This window comes from Archocentrus centrarchus, unplaced genomic scaffold, assembly GCF_007364275.1.
Source record: "Archocentrus centrarchus isolate MPI-CPG fArcCen1 unplaced genomic scaffold, fArcCen1 scaffold_63_ctg1, whole genome shotgun sequence".
Lineage (NCBI taxonomy): Eukaryota > Metazoa > Chordata > Actinopteri > Cichliformes > Cichlidae > Archocentrus > Archocentrus centrarchus.
In genome coordinates this window covers 1101283-1116620 of record NW_022060280.1, presented here as the reverse complement: position 1 = coordinate 1116620, position 15338 = coordinate 1101283, and the positions used below count along the sequence as shown (strand labels likewise).

Here is a 15338-nt window from a genome sequence, read left to right as displayed (position 1 = left end):
TTATTTATTTTTTTATTAAATTTGGTCTCAGGGTCCTAAAAGTCATATTTATAAATAACCAAACGTGACTTAGCAAAGATGTTTTAAATGGATGATTCCTGACATCATGACAGTGTAATGTCATGATTGTGAGGAGTCATCCGTTTACATATTTGCTGAGTCTGAAATTTAATGCCAGTGATCTGATCAGTGGTTGGTTTAAAGAGCCCCCCCAACAATCAGAAGATCCCCTCTGAGCAAGCCCTTGGCGACAGTGGGGAGGAAAAACTCCCTTTAACAGGAAGAAACCTCCAGCAGAACCAGGCTCAGGGAGGGGCAGCCATCTGCCGTGGCTGGTTGGGGGGGCGTGATGGAAAAAAGGAATGATTTGTTACCGTACCACTGAGACGTTCACTGACATATTTAGCTGTGTATAAATGTGATTTTTAGGACAAAAAAATCAGATTTTTAGGACTTGTTTCTGTTGAAGAGCCTAAGCAGCCAATTGCGCTTCTTCTTCTTCTGTTTGGGTTGTTCCTCAAGCTTCTCCAGCTTGGCGATGAGGATCTTCTCATTTCCTTGTTTTGTTTTCAAAGACTCCTGCAAAGATCTCACAGTTTCCAGCAGTGAGTCTCCTTTTCCTGCCTTTTCTTGCTCCGTGCCTTGCTTCTCTTTAGCAGGCTCCTGCAAAGACAAGGAAGTCTGCGGCACCAAGTCCACTTTTCCTTCCTTTCCTTGCTCCATGCCTTGCTTCTCTTCGGCAGGCTCCTGGAGAGACAAGGAAGTCTGCAGCACCAAGTCCACTTTTCCTTTCTTTCCAGTCGAGTTCCCATGCTTCTCTTTAGCAGGCTCCTGCAGAGACAAGGAAGTCTGCAGCACCCAGTCCACTTTTCCTTCCTTTCCTTGCTCCCTGCCTTGCTTCTCTTCGGCAGGCTCCTGCAGAGACAAGGAAGTCTGCAGGCACCAAGTCCACTTTTCCTTCCTTTCCTTGCTCTGTGCCTTGCTTTTTCTGCAGAGGCTCCACAGTCTGCGGCAGTAATTCCTTCTCTGCCTCTGCTTTTTCCAGTCGAGTTCCCATGCTGCTCTTTTCTTCATTCTCCTCCTTCATGATTTTTAGGTAGAAAGCATGAAGGTCCTTGTAGTTAGCGAGCAGGGATTTTACCTCATTCATTTCAGACTGGAATTTCTCTCGCTCCTGTCTGTGTTGAATTGCCTGCTCCTCCAGTTGTCTCTGAGATTCCTGGAGCTGCTGTTGGAGCTGTTGGTTCTGCGCTTGTTGTTTGCCACACTTGAGCTCAAGGTCAGCCATTTTGGCAGATTTGAAGTCAGTCTGTGAAGCCTTCGTGGCTCGGCAGGAAGGCTCTGCACTCAGTTCTGCAGCAGGTTGGCTACTTTGTTCCTGCAGGTTTTGTGGTAAACAAGCCTCTGCCAGTTGTTTCTTCAGGTTATTAATGGTGATCTCTGAATCAGTTTTGTAGTTGTAGGAATCCATTGCAAGCGTATGATGCTTTTCTTTCAGATCATTAATGGTATTCTCTAAAATTGTTTTGTTGGCTTCGAGCTCATTTACTTTCTTCTCAGATTCGGCCAGTTGGGTTATCAGATTGTCTATGTTCCCTGAATTATTGGTGCTAAAGTAACATTTCTGAAGTTCTTTTAGTTTATTCTCAGATGCCTCCAGTTTCATCTTGAGACAGTTAATATGTACCTTTGTCGCTTTTTTGTATTCACTGGGATAGTACCGGCACCATTCTTCCGATTTGTACGACATATAACCAGCATCACCCCTCCTTTCACCGTTAAAATCTTCTGCCTTTTTCTGGGATTCCGGCATGTTTCGTTTCTGTGGTCTTTGTGCATCTAACATCGTACGTGCTTCAGAGTTCTGCCTTCTCATGTTTTCTTCTGTGTTTTTAAGCGTCTGATTGCTTTGAGTCTGACAACCGTCTTGTTTTGTGTTTCGTCGGCGATTACTAACTTTGTCTGAATGCTGAGCCTATTTATACCTTCTAAGATCAAAGACTGATGACATCATCTCTTCATATGTCTCTGACGTGCTCTGGAATGAATCTCTTTGATGTGATTCTTTATTCCTTTCAAAATAAAATGCCAACAGACCAACTGTAAGGAAGGGCCTTTATTTTGTAGTATATGCTGAATTGCCACTATGAAAACCACTCTACCAGAATATAGTAAAAAACAAAATCAAACCATAACACTCAATAATTGGTTCTTTAACAAGCCTAACCAAAGTAGAAGAAGAGTGTTTAGTGGAAAAAAAATAAAAAATCAAGAGTAGGGTTGCCACCCGTAAAATACGGAATCGTCCTTTATTTGGCAATTAAATGTTGCGTCCCGTGTGGAACCGATACGGGACGCGATTTGTTCCATATTTTTAAAAATGTCCAATACTCATGTCTGTCACACACAAATCAACGCTAAATGTAACAATTAAGCATAAAATACAGGAAAATACTAAGGCCAGCAAAATTGTCGTGGATCCTCTTAGGACCCCCAGCCTACTACGGACCGGTGTTGCCAGCTGACGCTGCCATAGACAAATGTCTATGGGTGCTGCTGTCACCGTTTCCTAGCGACAGAGGCCACACACTCGCGCCTTTTAAAAATGTCCGCTACTACACCCGACGCTCCACCACGTCCCCAGAAACGAGAACGTATGCAGAGATACAGACATGAGTGTGAAGACGCACATCCATGGCTGAACAGCGTCAGTGGGGATGTGTTTAAAGCAGACTGTAACATTTGTCGGCGAGTATGTTGAGTGCGCACGGCGGGCTGTCTGATATAAGGCAGCGTGAATCAGGAGAGCAACACTGCAGAAACATAAAGGCTCAGAAAAGCCAGGCAGTTCTTTATACCGCAGTCATCTCCGGACACTGATATGGTACAGAAGAACATTGTTATTATTGATTCAGTTTCCTATTGTGCTTTGGCAGACTATTGTGGTTTGACTGATTGTTTAGGGTGTTGAGTCTGAATGATCATTAATTGAATATACAGTAGTATTACTATACATATATGGCCATGGAAAGAACAAATCATGCCAATAGATTAACAGTAAACTCTGATTCTTGAGACTTTGGCAAAAATCATGTCCCACCAAATTGTCACCATGTCATGACAATTAGGGTGTAATCTCTTATTATCCCAAGAGATTACACCCTAATTTGGATTAAATTAGATTTTATTTATATAGCACCAAATCACAACAAGCAGTCGCCTTATACTGTAAGGTAAGGACCTTACAATAATTACAGAGAAAACCCTTGGCAACATTTGGAAGGAAAAACTCCCTTTAAAGAGCCTCTGAGCTCTATGCTGGCCATTTGTGGCCACTTCACTCTCTTTTTTTAACCATTTTAACTGTGTTAATGCATATGGAATAAAATTTTACAAGGGTCTAGATTTCATTCAGATTTTTAAATTTTCAACTTCAGCTACTGAAATATGTCAATAATGTAGTGTATACATTAAATTGTTCCTCTTGGCTCTATCGTGGCCACTTTTGGCCCATTAAAACCCATTGAAACTACATTTTTAAATCTCTTGTTATATGCAACATAAAAGCATGCATTTTGGGCACAACTGCTTTCATTCTAAACCCAAGACATGGAATTTGTAATTTTTAACAGTTTCTACCAGATTAGATAATTTATTAATTTTTGGCTGAGCAGGCAATTTTATGTAATATTCTTAGTTTCCAATGGGGCGTATGATGGCTTACAGTACTACACTCCAGTGGAGCAAATAAATCACACAATTTTGACATAGGAGTGATGTCACATAATTTTTTGTGTGTGTGCATGAAAATAATTATTCCTTTATGTGACATTCTAGCAGAAATATGTATTTGAAAGACAGACTGAAATAGATTATGACCTCCAAGTTACCAGCTATTCAGCTTTGAGTTTCCCAGGTAAACTTGGCTTTGATGCACATGTTCAAAGCACTTGTAGCTTTGTTCTTTTCATTAAAAAAAATACCACACCCAAATATCTAACCTCTAAAAAAAGTTATAAAAAAATTCACTGGCCATCTTGCAGAGTTCAAAGTTGCAGCTGCAGGGTAAACAACAACAACAACCTCTGGCACTGTTTGTAATCTGTCCCGGAGTTTGTGCAGGTGCAGCAAAGACTGCTGCCAGAAGTAAACTTAGCAGCTTCAAGATCATATTTTCTCCAGCAAGAAGGTCATATTCACTGCTTCAAGCACGTGACTATGTAATGTGCTCAAAGAGCGAAGATGGGGAGAAATCCTCTGTACTTGAAGACACATCAACTCCTGAAGATGAGGGCACACCTTCCTCAGAGGTTGACAGCATCAGCACTGATGATGAAGAGTACCAGCCAGTGCCTGATTCTACTTCTTTAGGGAGTGAGGACAATACAGACACAGCAGTTGGATCAGTGGATGTCTCATGATTGGAAACTTATGTGGTTTCCCACTGCTGAAGAGACCCTGCACTACAATCAAGTACCTGCTGGTCTCACCCCAGGGCCCACCTTGTATGCAATTGCCCACATCAGCAACTTGAAGTCTGCCTTTGACCTGTTTGTCACAGAAGAGATCATTCATCTTCTGTGCACCCACACAAACCTGCATGGGAGGAGGAGGTGTGAGGTTTGGGAGGATGTGGATGAAGTGGAGATGAGAGCCTACATTGGAATTCTGATTTGGGAAGTTAACCATGGAATGAGGGTCACATTCCAACTGACGGGAGCTACAAGGACACACTGTCACATGTGAAAACATCTTTACTTCATTTTTCTTGAAACTCCTCAGAAGACAACTGGCTCTGGTTGGTACAATCAAGGAGAAACAAACCAGAGCTACCTCCCCACCTCCTCCAACTGTGACAGCACAAGATTCTGTGCTGTCTTTCCTTTCACAAAAGGAAAGACTGCCATGTTAGTTTTCACAAAACTAACATGGCAGTATCCTACACGCCCAAGTGAGGGAAGAATGTGCTTCTTTTGTGCACAAACCCCAGGCAACCAGCAGTCAGCGACGGGGAATATAGGAAGCCTATAGCAGTAATATGATATAACTGGGATTTAAAGGGTTAAAATTCTGCGTTTGAATGAAATTTTAGTTTTAATGACAAGGACTGATGCAAATTTTAAAATTCAATTTTTGAAAATGAGAAAATCAGTTAAAAAATATTTATTTTAGAGCATTTTAGAACATAAAAAGGAGGTGGCCATTTTTGGCCACAAACAAGCTGAGAGGGAGTTTTTAGGTTTTTTTCATCACTGCACAAAAAGTAATGATTCATACAAATCAATGATACTGCTGATAATTGACATGCATTTAGCTGCAATGAAGGTTAAAAAAATAAATCAGGTTGCATGTGTTATTTGGTAAAAAAAAGTTTAATTTATAATTTTCTCATTTTATAAATTATTAGGACTACATGATATAACTGGGATTTAAAAGGTTAAAATTTATAGTTTGAATCAAATGTTGCTTCTAATGACAAGGACTGATGCTAATTTAAAAAATCAAGTTGTGAAACATGTTGTTTGCCACACTTGAGCTCAAGGTCAGCCATTTTGGCAGATTTGAAGTCAGTCTGTGAAGCCTTCGTGGCTCGGCAGGAAGGCTCTGCACTCAGTTCTGCAGCAGGTTGGCTACTTTGTTCCTGCAGGTTTTGTGGTAAACAAGCCTCTGCCAGTTGTTTCTTCAGGTTATTAATGGTGATCTCTGAATCAGTTTTGTAGTTGTAGGAATCCATTGCAAGCGTATGATGCTTTTCTTTCAGATCATTAATGGTATTCTCTAAAATTGTTTTGTTGGCTTCGAGCTCATTTACTTTCTTCTCAGATTCGGCCAGTTGGGTTATCAGATTGTCTATGTTCCCTGAATTATTGGTGCTAAAGTAACATTTCTGAAGTTCTTTTAGTTTATTCTCAGATGCCTCCAGTTTCATCTTGAGACAGTTAATATGTACCTTTGTCGCTTTTTTGTATTCACTGGGATAGTACCGGCACCATTCTTCCGATTTGTACGCCATATAACCAGCATCACCCCTCCTTTCACCGTTAAAATCTTCTGCCTTTTTCTGGGATTCCAGCATGTTTCGTTTCTGTGGTCTTTGTGCGTCTGACATCGTAGGTGCTTCAGAGTTCTGCCTTCTCATGTTTTCTTCTGTGAAAGTGTGAAAATCTGTTAAAAATGTTAATTTTAGAACATTTCTAGAATATAAACATGAGGTGGCCATTTTTGGCCACGAACAAGCTGAAAGGGAGTTTTTTCAATTTTGCCTTGTCTGCAAAAATATATTAATGCATAATAATCAGTGTTCTTATTAATCAGTTACATATCTCAGGCTGTACTTTTGATAATACAAGAGAATCCCATAGTACTGAGAATATATAAAGTATTCAGTTTTGAGGTAATTTGCCAACGAGTGCATTGTTCAAACAAGCTGGCATTTGAAGGGTTAATAAATAAAAAAGGAATGAACATTTTACATTTACATGAAGAACTGATGTTAGTTAAAAAACGTTATGCAAAAAAAAAATCAAAAAACAAGAAAAATGTAAAAAATTATGCCCTCTGTTTGTTAGTGGCCATTTTTGTCCACAAACAAGCTGAAAGGGTAGTAAAAACGAACAAGTTCAGAGGGTTAAAGAGGAAGAAACCTGCGGCAGAACCAGGCTCACCAGGAACCAGGAAATACTTGTGTTACCTGCATACATCTTGTTCACTCTGTCAGTTGTTTAACACCTGCTGCTGATTTAGGAAACACAACCATATTACCCAGTGATAATCACAGATTAACATGGGTAGCTGTCCTCAATATAAAGTTGTGCCATTATTTTGTATGAAGTAAGCAAATGTGCCTTATTTTTCATCAGCTCAGACAGCTGGGCTGCTGAAGGCTTGTTTTTACTGTTAGGGTAACTTATCTGATTTAAAATTGAATGACGTGATTTAAAATGAGGGGGTGATGGACAGTGAGCAGTGTATGAGTGAAGATTGAAAAAGGAAAGCAAAAATGTAATAAGGAACCAAGTTGATATTTTTTGTTTCCAGGTGATTGTAAGTGCTGTTTATTTAAGTAAAGCTATGACCTGCCTCCACATGAAACACATACCATCGTAAGTTTAGAGCACTTGCAGCGTCTTATAATAGAACTGCAGTGACTGTCAGTGTGTCTGAAGTTCAATGAGATTAAAGACTTCATGATCAAAATTCAGGAAACACACCTGTGTTAACTGGTGATACCCACAAGCAGTGGATAGTTATCATCAAAAACAAATGATTACCTTAAATAACCAAACCCAGGTGTTATAGGGAATACACAAACATGGAATCTGAAGGTGTTAGATTATTTCTTTTTACATTTATTAAGTAAATGAGTTGAGGGCACTGAGAATCTCATTCAGAAAATATTTGCTTTCACAATTCAGATGTAAACTGGTGCGTCCACTACAGCCACCTCAGAGAAAAAATATGAATTCTTTTGATGTATTTCAGTTAACATTCAGGACTGCTCCTGTTAATTAGTCAGTTCATGGGCATTTAAATATCTTTAAATCCTTTTAGCTGATCTTCAGGTTGGCTTTTTTTTTTCTTTTTCTTTTTTTAGCACATAGCAGTCACTCCCTTGCTGGACTTATTCTATCCTCCACAGTGAGAGTATCTCTGCTGGCCAAAACATTTTGCTCCTTTGAACAGATCAAATCATTATCTCCACTTCAAGCTTGTTTTAATCCACCCATACCATTCATTTTAATTATATTATTCAAAAGTACAGTGTCTTCCACTAGTGGCTGTGACTGTTAGCATCTCTTCAGTGAACTGTTGTATGGGACTATATAAAGAGAAGAAGAGGACTTGATGTCTGTAGAACATGACACTACAGCCAGCTTAATGTCTCCAAGCCGTCTGGTCCAGAGGGTAAAAAAAATGAAGGTTAATTACAGGCTCTGTCAGCTGCTTCTTTAGTTAGACAGAAGCGTCATTGTGCATTTTGTTGTGCCACAAAAAATGCAGATGAAATATCAAAAGCATAAAAAAAATCAACACAATCTTGGTGATATTCTTTATTTTGAATCACTGATGATATCACATATCAAAGACAAGGCTACAATGTGCAAGACTTTAATATAACTTTGTTACATTGTGATAAAAATTTGCAGTAAAAAATTAGACTTTTCTTAAATACAAGTATTGCTGACACATATTCAGCAAAGAGTGCACATTATTATTTTCTTAATTCCCTAAGAGTTAAAAGAGTTTGTAACAGTAACACACACACAGTCTATTTGAGTTATAAATAGCAGTGCTGACACACTCAAAGTGTTTCAGTGAATCAAACCCAACTATGGATTTTGATGAACATCAAGCAAGTGTCAGTACTAATAAAGATTGGACTTTTTTTTAATTTTACCTTATAGAAATACAGAAAAAGTCCCACAGTTTAAAATATTTCTATTAAAAAGTACTACCACAATTGAAAAAATGTAAAAAATAAAAATAAAAAATTAGGGATGCTGTGTAAATGTAAATAAAAACAGAATGCAATGATTTGCAAATCTCATAACTGCATCTACAAATTGTGGAACAGTTTCAGAGTAATGTTCCCAAACATAAAGTTGCAAAGACTGTGAATATCACATCAGCTACAGTGCATAATATCATCAAAAGATTCTGAGAATCTGGAGAAATCTGTGTGTGAAAGGAACAAGGCCAAAAATCAATACTGGATGCCTGTGATCTTCACGCCCTGAGGCACCACTACATTAAACACAGGAATGATTCTGTCATGGAAATGACTGCATGGGCTCAGGAACACTTCCCAAAATCACTGTCTGTGAACACAGTTCACTGTGCCATCCACAAATAAGGTTAAAGCACTATCATTTAAAGAAGAAGCCATATGTGACCACTATCCAGAAATGCTGCTGTCTTCTCTGAGCAAAAGCCCATTTAAAATGGACTGAAGCCAAATGGAAAACTGTTCTGTAGTCAGACAAATCAAAATTTGAAATTATTTTTGGAAAATATGGATGACACATCCTCCGGACTAAAGAGGAGAGGGACCATCAGGCTTGTTATCAGTGCTCAGTTCAAAAGCCTGCATCTCTGATGGTATGACGGTGCATCAGTGCCTATGGAATTGGCAGCTAAAAATGACAGCCCATAGAGCATACACATAAGAAGCAGTGTTCCCCTAAAGCCAGCCCCAGGCATAAATAATTAGCAATTAAGCCTTAATTGCTAATTAAAACTCTCCAAGAAACTCTTGCACTACCACAGCATGGCGAGCAGGGGTTGCAAACAGGTGTAACACTTCTCCTCTCAAAAGGGTTCTTCCAGGAGTGCTAAATAAAAGACTCCAGAGTGTCTTCTGGTCCTCGATTTCCCAGATCTGAAAAACAGAGTGGTGAAAGCTGGAAGACAAATTCAGCATGGATCAGCCATTAATGAATAACTCCAGCAGACAAATCACCAACTGAAGCAAAAGTCTACCTTAAAAGGAAGCCTGAGCCATGGAACTACAATATGTGAGAGATATAAATACTAGATATATTAAATATAAATAAATATATATTAAATATAAATATATATTAAATATAAATATAAATACTAGAGACAACTGCTTTGAATGTTTTAGTGTTTCCCAAAGACTTGCTTTGCTCATTACTAGACTCCAATTAGCTGCCAAGTTTTTTATGCATTGCAAGTGTAGCCGGGTGGAAAATGGGTGGGAAGATGTTTTCTTTTGCCACTAGTGGGCAATGATGTTTTCCGGGGAGTCTTCTTTGGTTTGTGAAGGCTGTAGCTGAAGGGGGAGAAAAACTACAAAATACCTCCACAGGAAACAGGAAATTAATTTGCTCTGCCTCATCAGACTAAGCAGAAGGCCACACTCAAGGCTTGTGGAACAAGCAGTGATTTTGAGGTAAACAGTAGTGATGATGAGATGAAGCTTCAGAAGCCTTGAAGCTTTCCATTCAATCAGTGAACCCATGGTTCATTTGCTCTTCTGCGCCATCAAGTGGACAGTCAATGTAAAACAGGCAGACTGATTATAATCACACCAAGGTTTCGGTGCATGAAACTTGGAACAGAATAAAGGATTTTTGTGATGTAATAAATAAATCCTGAACTTACTAATGGTGTCTGTCTTTATGATACAATGCTGGGGACAAGATGGAAAGTGGAAATAAATTGGGGAGAGAGTTGTGATGTGAATGTGATTGTGTTACTTGGCTTGTAACTGTGCTTACTAGGGACATTTTATTTATTCGTTTTTATTTAGAAATAACAGCTTTGCCACAGTGCTGGGCTTCAGGAGGTTTCTTTGGTTTGAAACACTTTCACCTGCTTTAGAAAATGCCCTTTCACAGGGCCAGTGGCACAAAAAGTGGGTGCATAGGGGTGCCGTGTGTGCGCGCGTGTGTGTGTGTGTGTGTGTGTGTGTGTGTGTGTGTGTGTGTGTGTGTGTGTGTGTGTGTGTGTGTGTGTGTGTGTGTGTGTGCGTGCATACACCTCAGTAAGTATATAGCTGCGCTCCTGCACAGAGCACAGATGAAGCTGGGGTAATAATTTATTACTATGGGCACACCTTATTAGGAGAGATCAGCTCAAAATGTTCCCAGGGGCAGTCATCTGCTGTGACCAGTTGGGGCTGAGGGGAGAGAGAAAAAGACATGCTGTGGAAGAGCGCCAGAGATTAATAATAATTAATGATTAAATACAGAATGAAGCATAAACAAAGTAATTAAGGTGAATGAAAAGAAACATTATGGTAACCCCCCAGCAGCCTAGGCCTATAGCAGCATAACTAAGAGGTGGTTATGCTGCTATAGGCACCACAAGTAAGCCAGCAGTCTGAGAGCGAAGTGCTCTGTTGGGGTGATACGGGACTATAAGGTCTTTGAGATAAGATGGTGCCTGATTATTCAAGACCTTGTATGTGAGGAGAAGGATTTTAAATTCTATTCTAGATTTAACAGGGAGCCAATGAAGAGAAGCCAATATGGCAGAAATCTGCTCTCTCTTTCTAGTCCCTGTCAGTACTCTAGCTGCAGCATTTTGGATCAGCTGAAGGCTTTTCAGGGAGCTTTTAGGACAGCCTGATAATAATGAATTACAATAGTCCAGCCTAGAAGTAATAAATGCATGAATTAGCTTTTCAGCATCAGTCTGAGACAGGATGTTTCTAATTTTAGAAATATTGCACAAATGCAAAAAAGCAGTCCTACATATTTGCTTAATATGTGCATTGAAGGACATATCCTGCTCAAAAATGACTCCAAGATTTCTCACAGTGTTACTGGAGGCCAAAGTAATGCCATCCACAGTAAGTATCTGGTTTGACACCATGTTTCTAAGATTTGTGGGGCTGAGTACAAGAACTTCTTAAATCAGAGTAATGAGTAATATCACGAGTAATGGCCTCTCGCTGTATGGAGTTTGCATGTTCTCCCCATGTCTGCGTGGGTTTCCTCCGGGTACTCCAGTTTCCTCCCACAGTCCAAACACATGAAGTTACTGGGGTTAAGTTAACTGGTCACTCTAAATTGCCAATAGGTATGAATGTGAGTATGAATGCTTGTCTGTCTCTCTGTGTTAGCCCTGCGACAGGCTGGCGACCTGTACAGGGTGTACCCTGCCTCTTGCCCTATGACAGCTGGGATAGGCTCCAGCCCCCCGCGACCCTGAACAGGATAAGCAGAGGAGAATGGATGGATGGATGGATGGATGGATGGACAAACTAACCACCTCCTATTACTGTTTTAAATTGGATTTTTTTTACATGCACATGGACTCCTTCAGTTCAGAAAATCACAGCCCATAAAAACAGTTAGACTTGCCCTTTCCTCACTGGTCCAGTGGCTGGTCCCAGCCTCTTGGCACAAGCTTCTTTCAATCAGCGGTGAAAGCGCCCTGAAAGAGGAAACGTCTACTCGCCCTGACCTTTCCCTAATAATGACATGGCAGTTTTATTCTACTTAGTAACAGGGCGCCATGACATCTATTCATGCTCCTTAGATATAGACATACATGTTTTGGCTAAACCGTCAAGGATGCACATAAGGGCAAACATATTTCATATTACATATTTCTCAGAGATTGTGAAGGTCAGTCTTGCAACTACTGGCCTCTTTGTCTGTCCTCTCTCTATTTCTCTGTTAAATTTAATTATTTAATCATTGCTTCAGCTACTACTTATTATTTAATACTTATTTCCTTCAATTTACCCTTAAGTGTTATCATTTTGTTCATAAAGCAGAAATAAAACCTAACATATTCATACAGCTTTCTTTATCATCTGGATTTGTAGATTCAAGATGGTGGCACTGTCCGTTTTTTGCCAAAGATGAGTGAAGTGACCTATCGGATACCTCATTTTATGTGAGCATGTATAATCCAGGCTATTCAATGGAGTATCAGATTTCCTATTATTTTACAGTTGTAGGTAGAGGTACTGTGTGCAGCTCTGCAACTTTCTTACCTCTTTACCCTGCTGTCCTGCTGGTGCCTGCAGTGCTCTTGTTTCCTCTGCATGCTGGAAACTTGGGTATTTTTAATATGAGTTACTGATAAACTTACAAAACTGTTCATATTAGAAACTGATACAGTAAGTTTTAATGTGTTGTTAGAGTGAGTAGTCATGTAGCTGTATGCACTCTGAAGCTGAGCCAAGTCCAACAGGCACTCACCAATAGATGAGCTTCTTTGGTTACTTAGCTTTCACTGCATGTTCATTTTGAATGCTGTCTGTTATGCTGCAGTGAGATGATAAAATCTTAGCAGGTTAGTGGCTAAACAGGCATGGCTGTCCCCCTAATATGGTGGTAGATGAAAAGCCAATCACAATGTGGTTATCCCTGAGAAAAATGTTTAACAACTGTTGTGTTTTCTGTTTTCATTTTCATATGAAGAAGCTTTTATGATGTTTGTTATGAACGTGGTGAGCTATGGAGTCAGTAGAGTTGAAAACCATAAATAAGCTTTGGTGAATTTCCCTGCACACATGTGACCCACACAGGTGCCCCCCCCCCCCCCCCCCCCCCCCCCCCCCCCCCTGTTTGTATAGGTATGTGAACGAAAAATTAAAACTCAGTGGATTGTTATGAAAGTGGAACCACTGGAAAGCCCTTGAAATACCCTTGAATACCCTTTCAATGACACCAAGATCAACCTCACAGGAGAATAAATAAGGAAGTTATCATATTTCAAGTTCCGCAATAAGTGCAGCTTCTTCAAACACTGATTTCACTGTACTTGATTTAACCTGCTGTAACCTTCTTATTTCTAGTTCAATTTTCATGATTCTGGTACCACTGGAAAGGTTCTTAGGAGGACTATACTGGGCAATATATAATAGTTTCATCTAAAACAGCTGAAAATACATGGCAGGGAATAATAAACAGATTGGTCACATGACCACATATTGCTTAATCACTGGCTGCCCCATGATGAATTCTGCATTAAAGAAAACAATCCATCCATCCAGCCATCCATCCATTTTCTTCTGCTTATCTGTGGCCGGGTCATGAAGGCAGAAGCCTAAGAAGAGAAGCCCAGACCTCCCTCTCCCCAGCCACCCCCCTTATCCAGGGGGACCCCAAGGCGTTCCCAGGCCAGCTGAGAGATCTAATCTCACCAGCGTGTCCTGGATCTGCCCTGGGATTTCCTCCCGGTAGGACATGCCCAGAACACCTCACCCAAGAAGCACCCAGGAGGCATCCTAGTCAGATGCGCACCTCAACTGGAGGAGCAGTGGCTTTACTCTGAGCCCCTCCCGAATGCCTGCACTCAATTCAATTTTCAACTCAATTTTATTTATATAGCGCCAAATTACAACAGTCACCTCAAGTATAGTATATGTATACTAAAGACCCTACAATGACCCTACACTCCTCACCCTATCTCTAAGGGAGAGGCCAGCCAGCCTACAGAGGAAACTAATTTCTTCTGCTTGTATTCACGATTTTGTTCTTTCAGTCACTACTGAAAAGGGGCCTGAGCCACTGCATGAGGTTGAGAGATACTGGCTAGGGTAACGCTTTCTTTTATGGACCGCCCCGAAACCTAATTACACATAATTCACATATAATGTAATATAATACATATAATACACATTATGTCTCTCAAAGTCAAAGTGTACCTACGATAAAAATACAGACCTCACCATTTTTCTGGGAAAACTTTGTCATGGTCCTGGGTGTGACCCCTTGTTTCTTAGTTTATGGTCTTTTGTATTTATGTTACCCTAATTGTTACTGTTTTGTTATATTTCATTTGTTCCCCTCATGTATTCCTAGGTAGTTTCCATTGCTTTATACCTTAGTTCTCCTTGTGTTCCATCCCGTAGAGTTTCCCTTCTGTGTGGAGCTTCCTTTGTTTATTTTTCACAGTCTGTCTCCCTGTGTTGTGTCTAGTCTGCATCCTCTTTATGTGGTGTCAAGTTTGCATTTGTGTATCCGTCTTCTCACTTCCTGTTTTATTATGATATGCCATCTCTTGTGCTTTGTGTTTTGATTTAATTGCCTGAGTCTTGTTGATGACATTATGTTCAGTTCTTTACAATTAATATTAAATAAAAATGTAAAAAAACCAAAAAAAAAACATGTATAGTGAAGGTTATTTGACTCCAGATTACAGCCTGCAAATAAAGCATATACAGAATGTAATGTTGGGAAATAATGTTGATTTTCCTGCTAAATTCCCCTAAATGATGCAGTATTTTAGGGGAATTTAGGGTATTTAAACACTTACAGGGTATTTAAATTAAACTTACCTACAGGGTAACTAGGTTTACTTAAATGGTGGTTATGATGTACGAGAGGAAAGTGTTTTTTTCTCTAAATAATGCAGAATTGTACTTAGAGGGCATGTCCCTGTAAAATACAGAAATTACGGCCTTAGTCTAAATAATACAGCCTTAGTCAAAATAATATGGCCTTATTAATTACAGCCTTATTCAAAATAGTACGGTCTTAGTCACAGCAATTATGGCCTTAGTCACGGGATTACAGCCTTAGTCCTGGAAATTACACAGAATTTAAATTTACTTACAGGGTTAATCCCTGTGAATTATGTGAAGTTACGGCTTTGGGGCAGGCCATAAGAGAAAGTGTTACCAATTTGCTCACGTTTTAGTTCAATGCCACAACATACTGAAAAGTCCTGAACATGTATTCAAAATTTTTATTAAATTAATTCCAGTCAGGAACTCAATCCAAGAACATGGAGGCTGTCCCATTACAGCCCAAACAGAAAACATGTTCTGCTTCAGAATAAATCAGAATTATTCCAGCCAACACAGAAAATACTAGTTATACTGGCAAGGGTGTGAGCTTCAGCCAGTTGAA

The 15338-nt window shown here is 39.8% G+C and overlaps 1 protein-coding gene across 1 annotated transcript; it reads right to left on the bottom strand.

The window, feature by feature from the left end:
- Nucleotides 1-447: 447 nt before the first annotated feature.
- On the bottom strand, nucleotides 448-6109 carry LOC115777647 (DNA ligase 1-like). The gene is made up of 3 exons (XM_030725577.1): nucleotides 5518-6109; nucleotides 944-1254; nucleotides 448-831 (listed from the first exon to the last, which is right to left on the bottom strand). The coding sequence occupies exons 1-3, from the start codon at nucleotides 6107-6109 to the stop codon at nucleotides 448-450; spliced, it is 1287 nt and encodes a 428-aa protein (XP_030581437.1).
- Nucleotides 6110-15338: the final 9229 nt, after the last annotated feature.

Bases quoted from the DNA above. Each gene is read 5' to 3' on its own strand.
- LOC115777647 (XM_030725577.1), bottom strand. From the start codon at position 6,109: ATGTCAGACGCACAAAGACCACAGAAACGAAACATGCTGGAATCCCAG. The intron at 1,255-5,517 runs ATGTTTCACAAC...GTGGCAAACAAC, and splicing joins GCTCAAGTGTGGCAAACAAC to AAGCGCAGAACCAACAGCTC. The intron at 832-943 runs GTGCCTGCAGAC...TTGTCTCTGCAG, and splicing joins AGGAAGGAAAAGTGGACTTG to GAGCCTGCTAAAGAGAAGCA.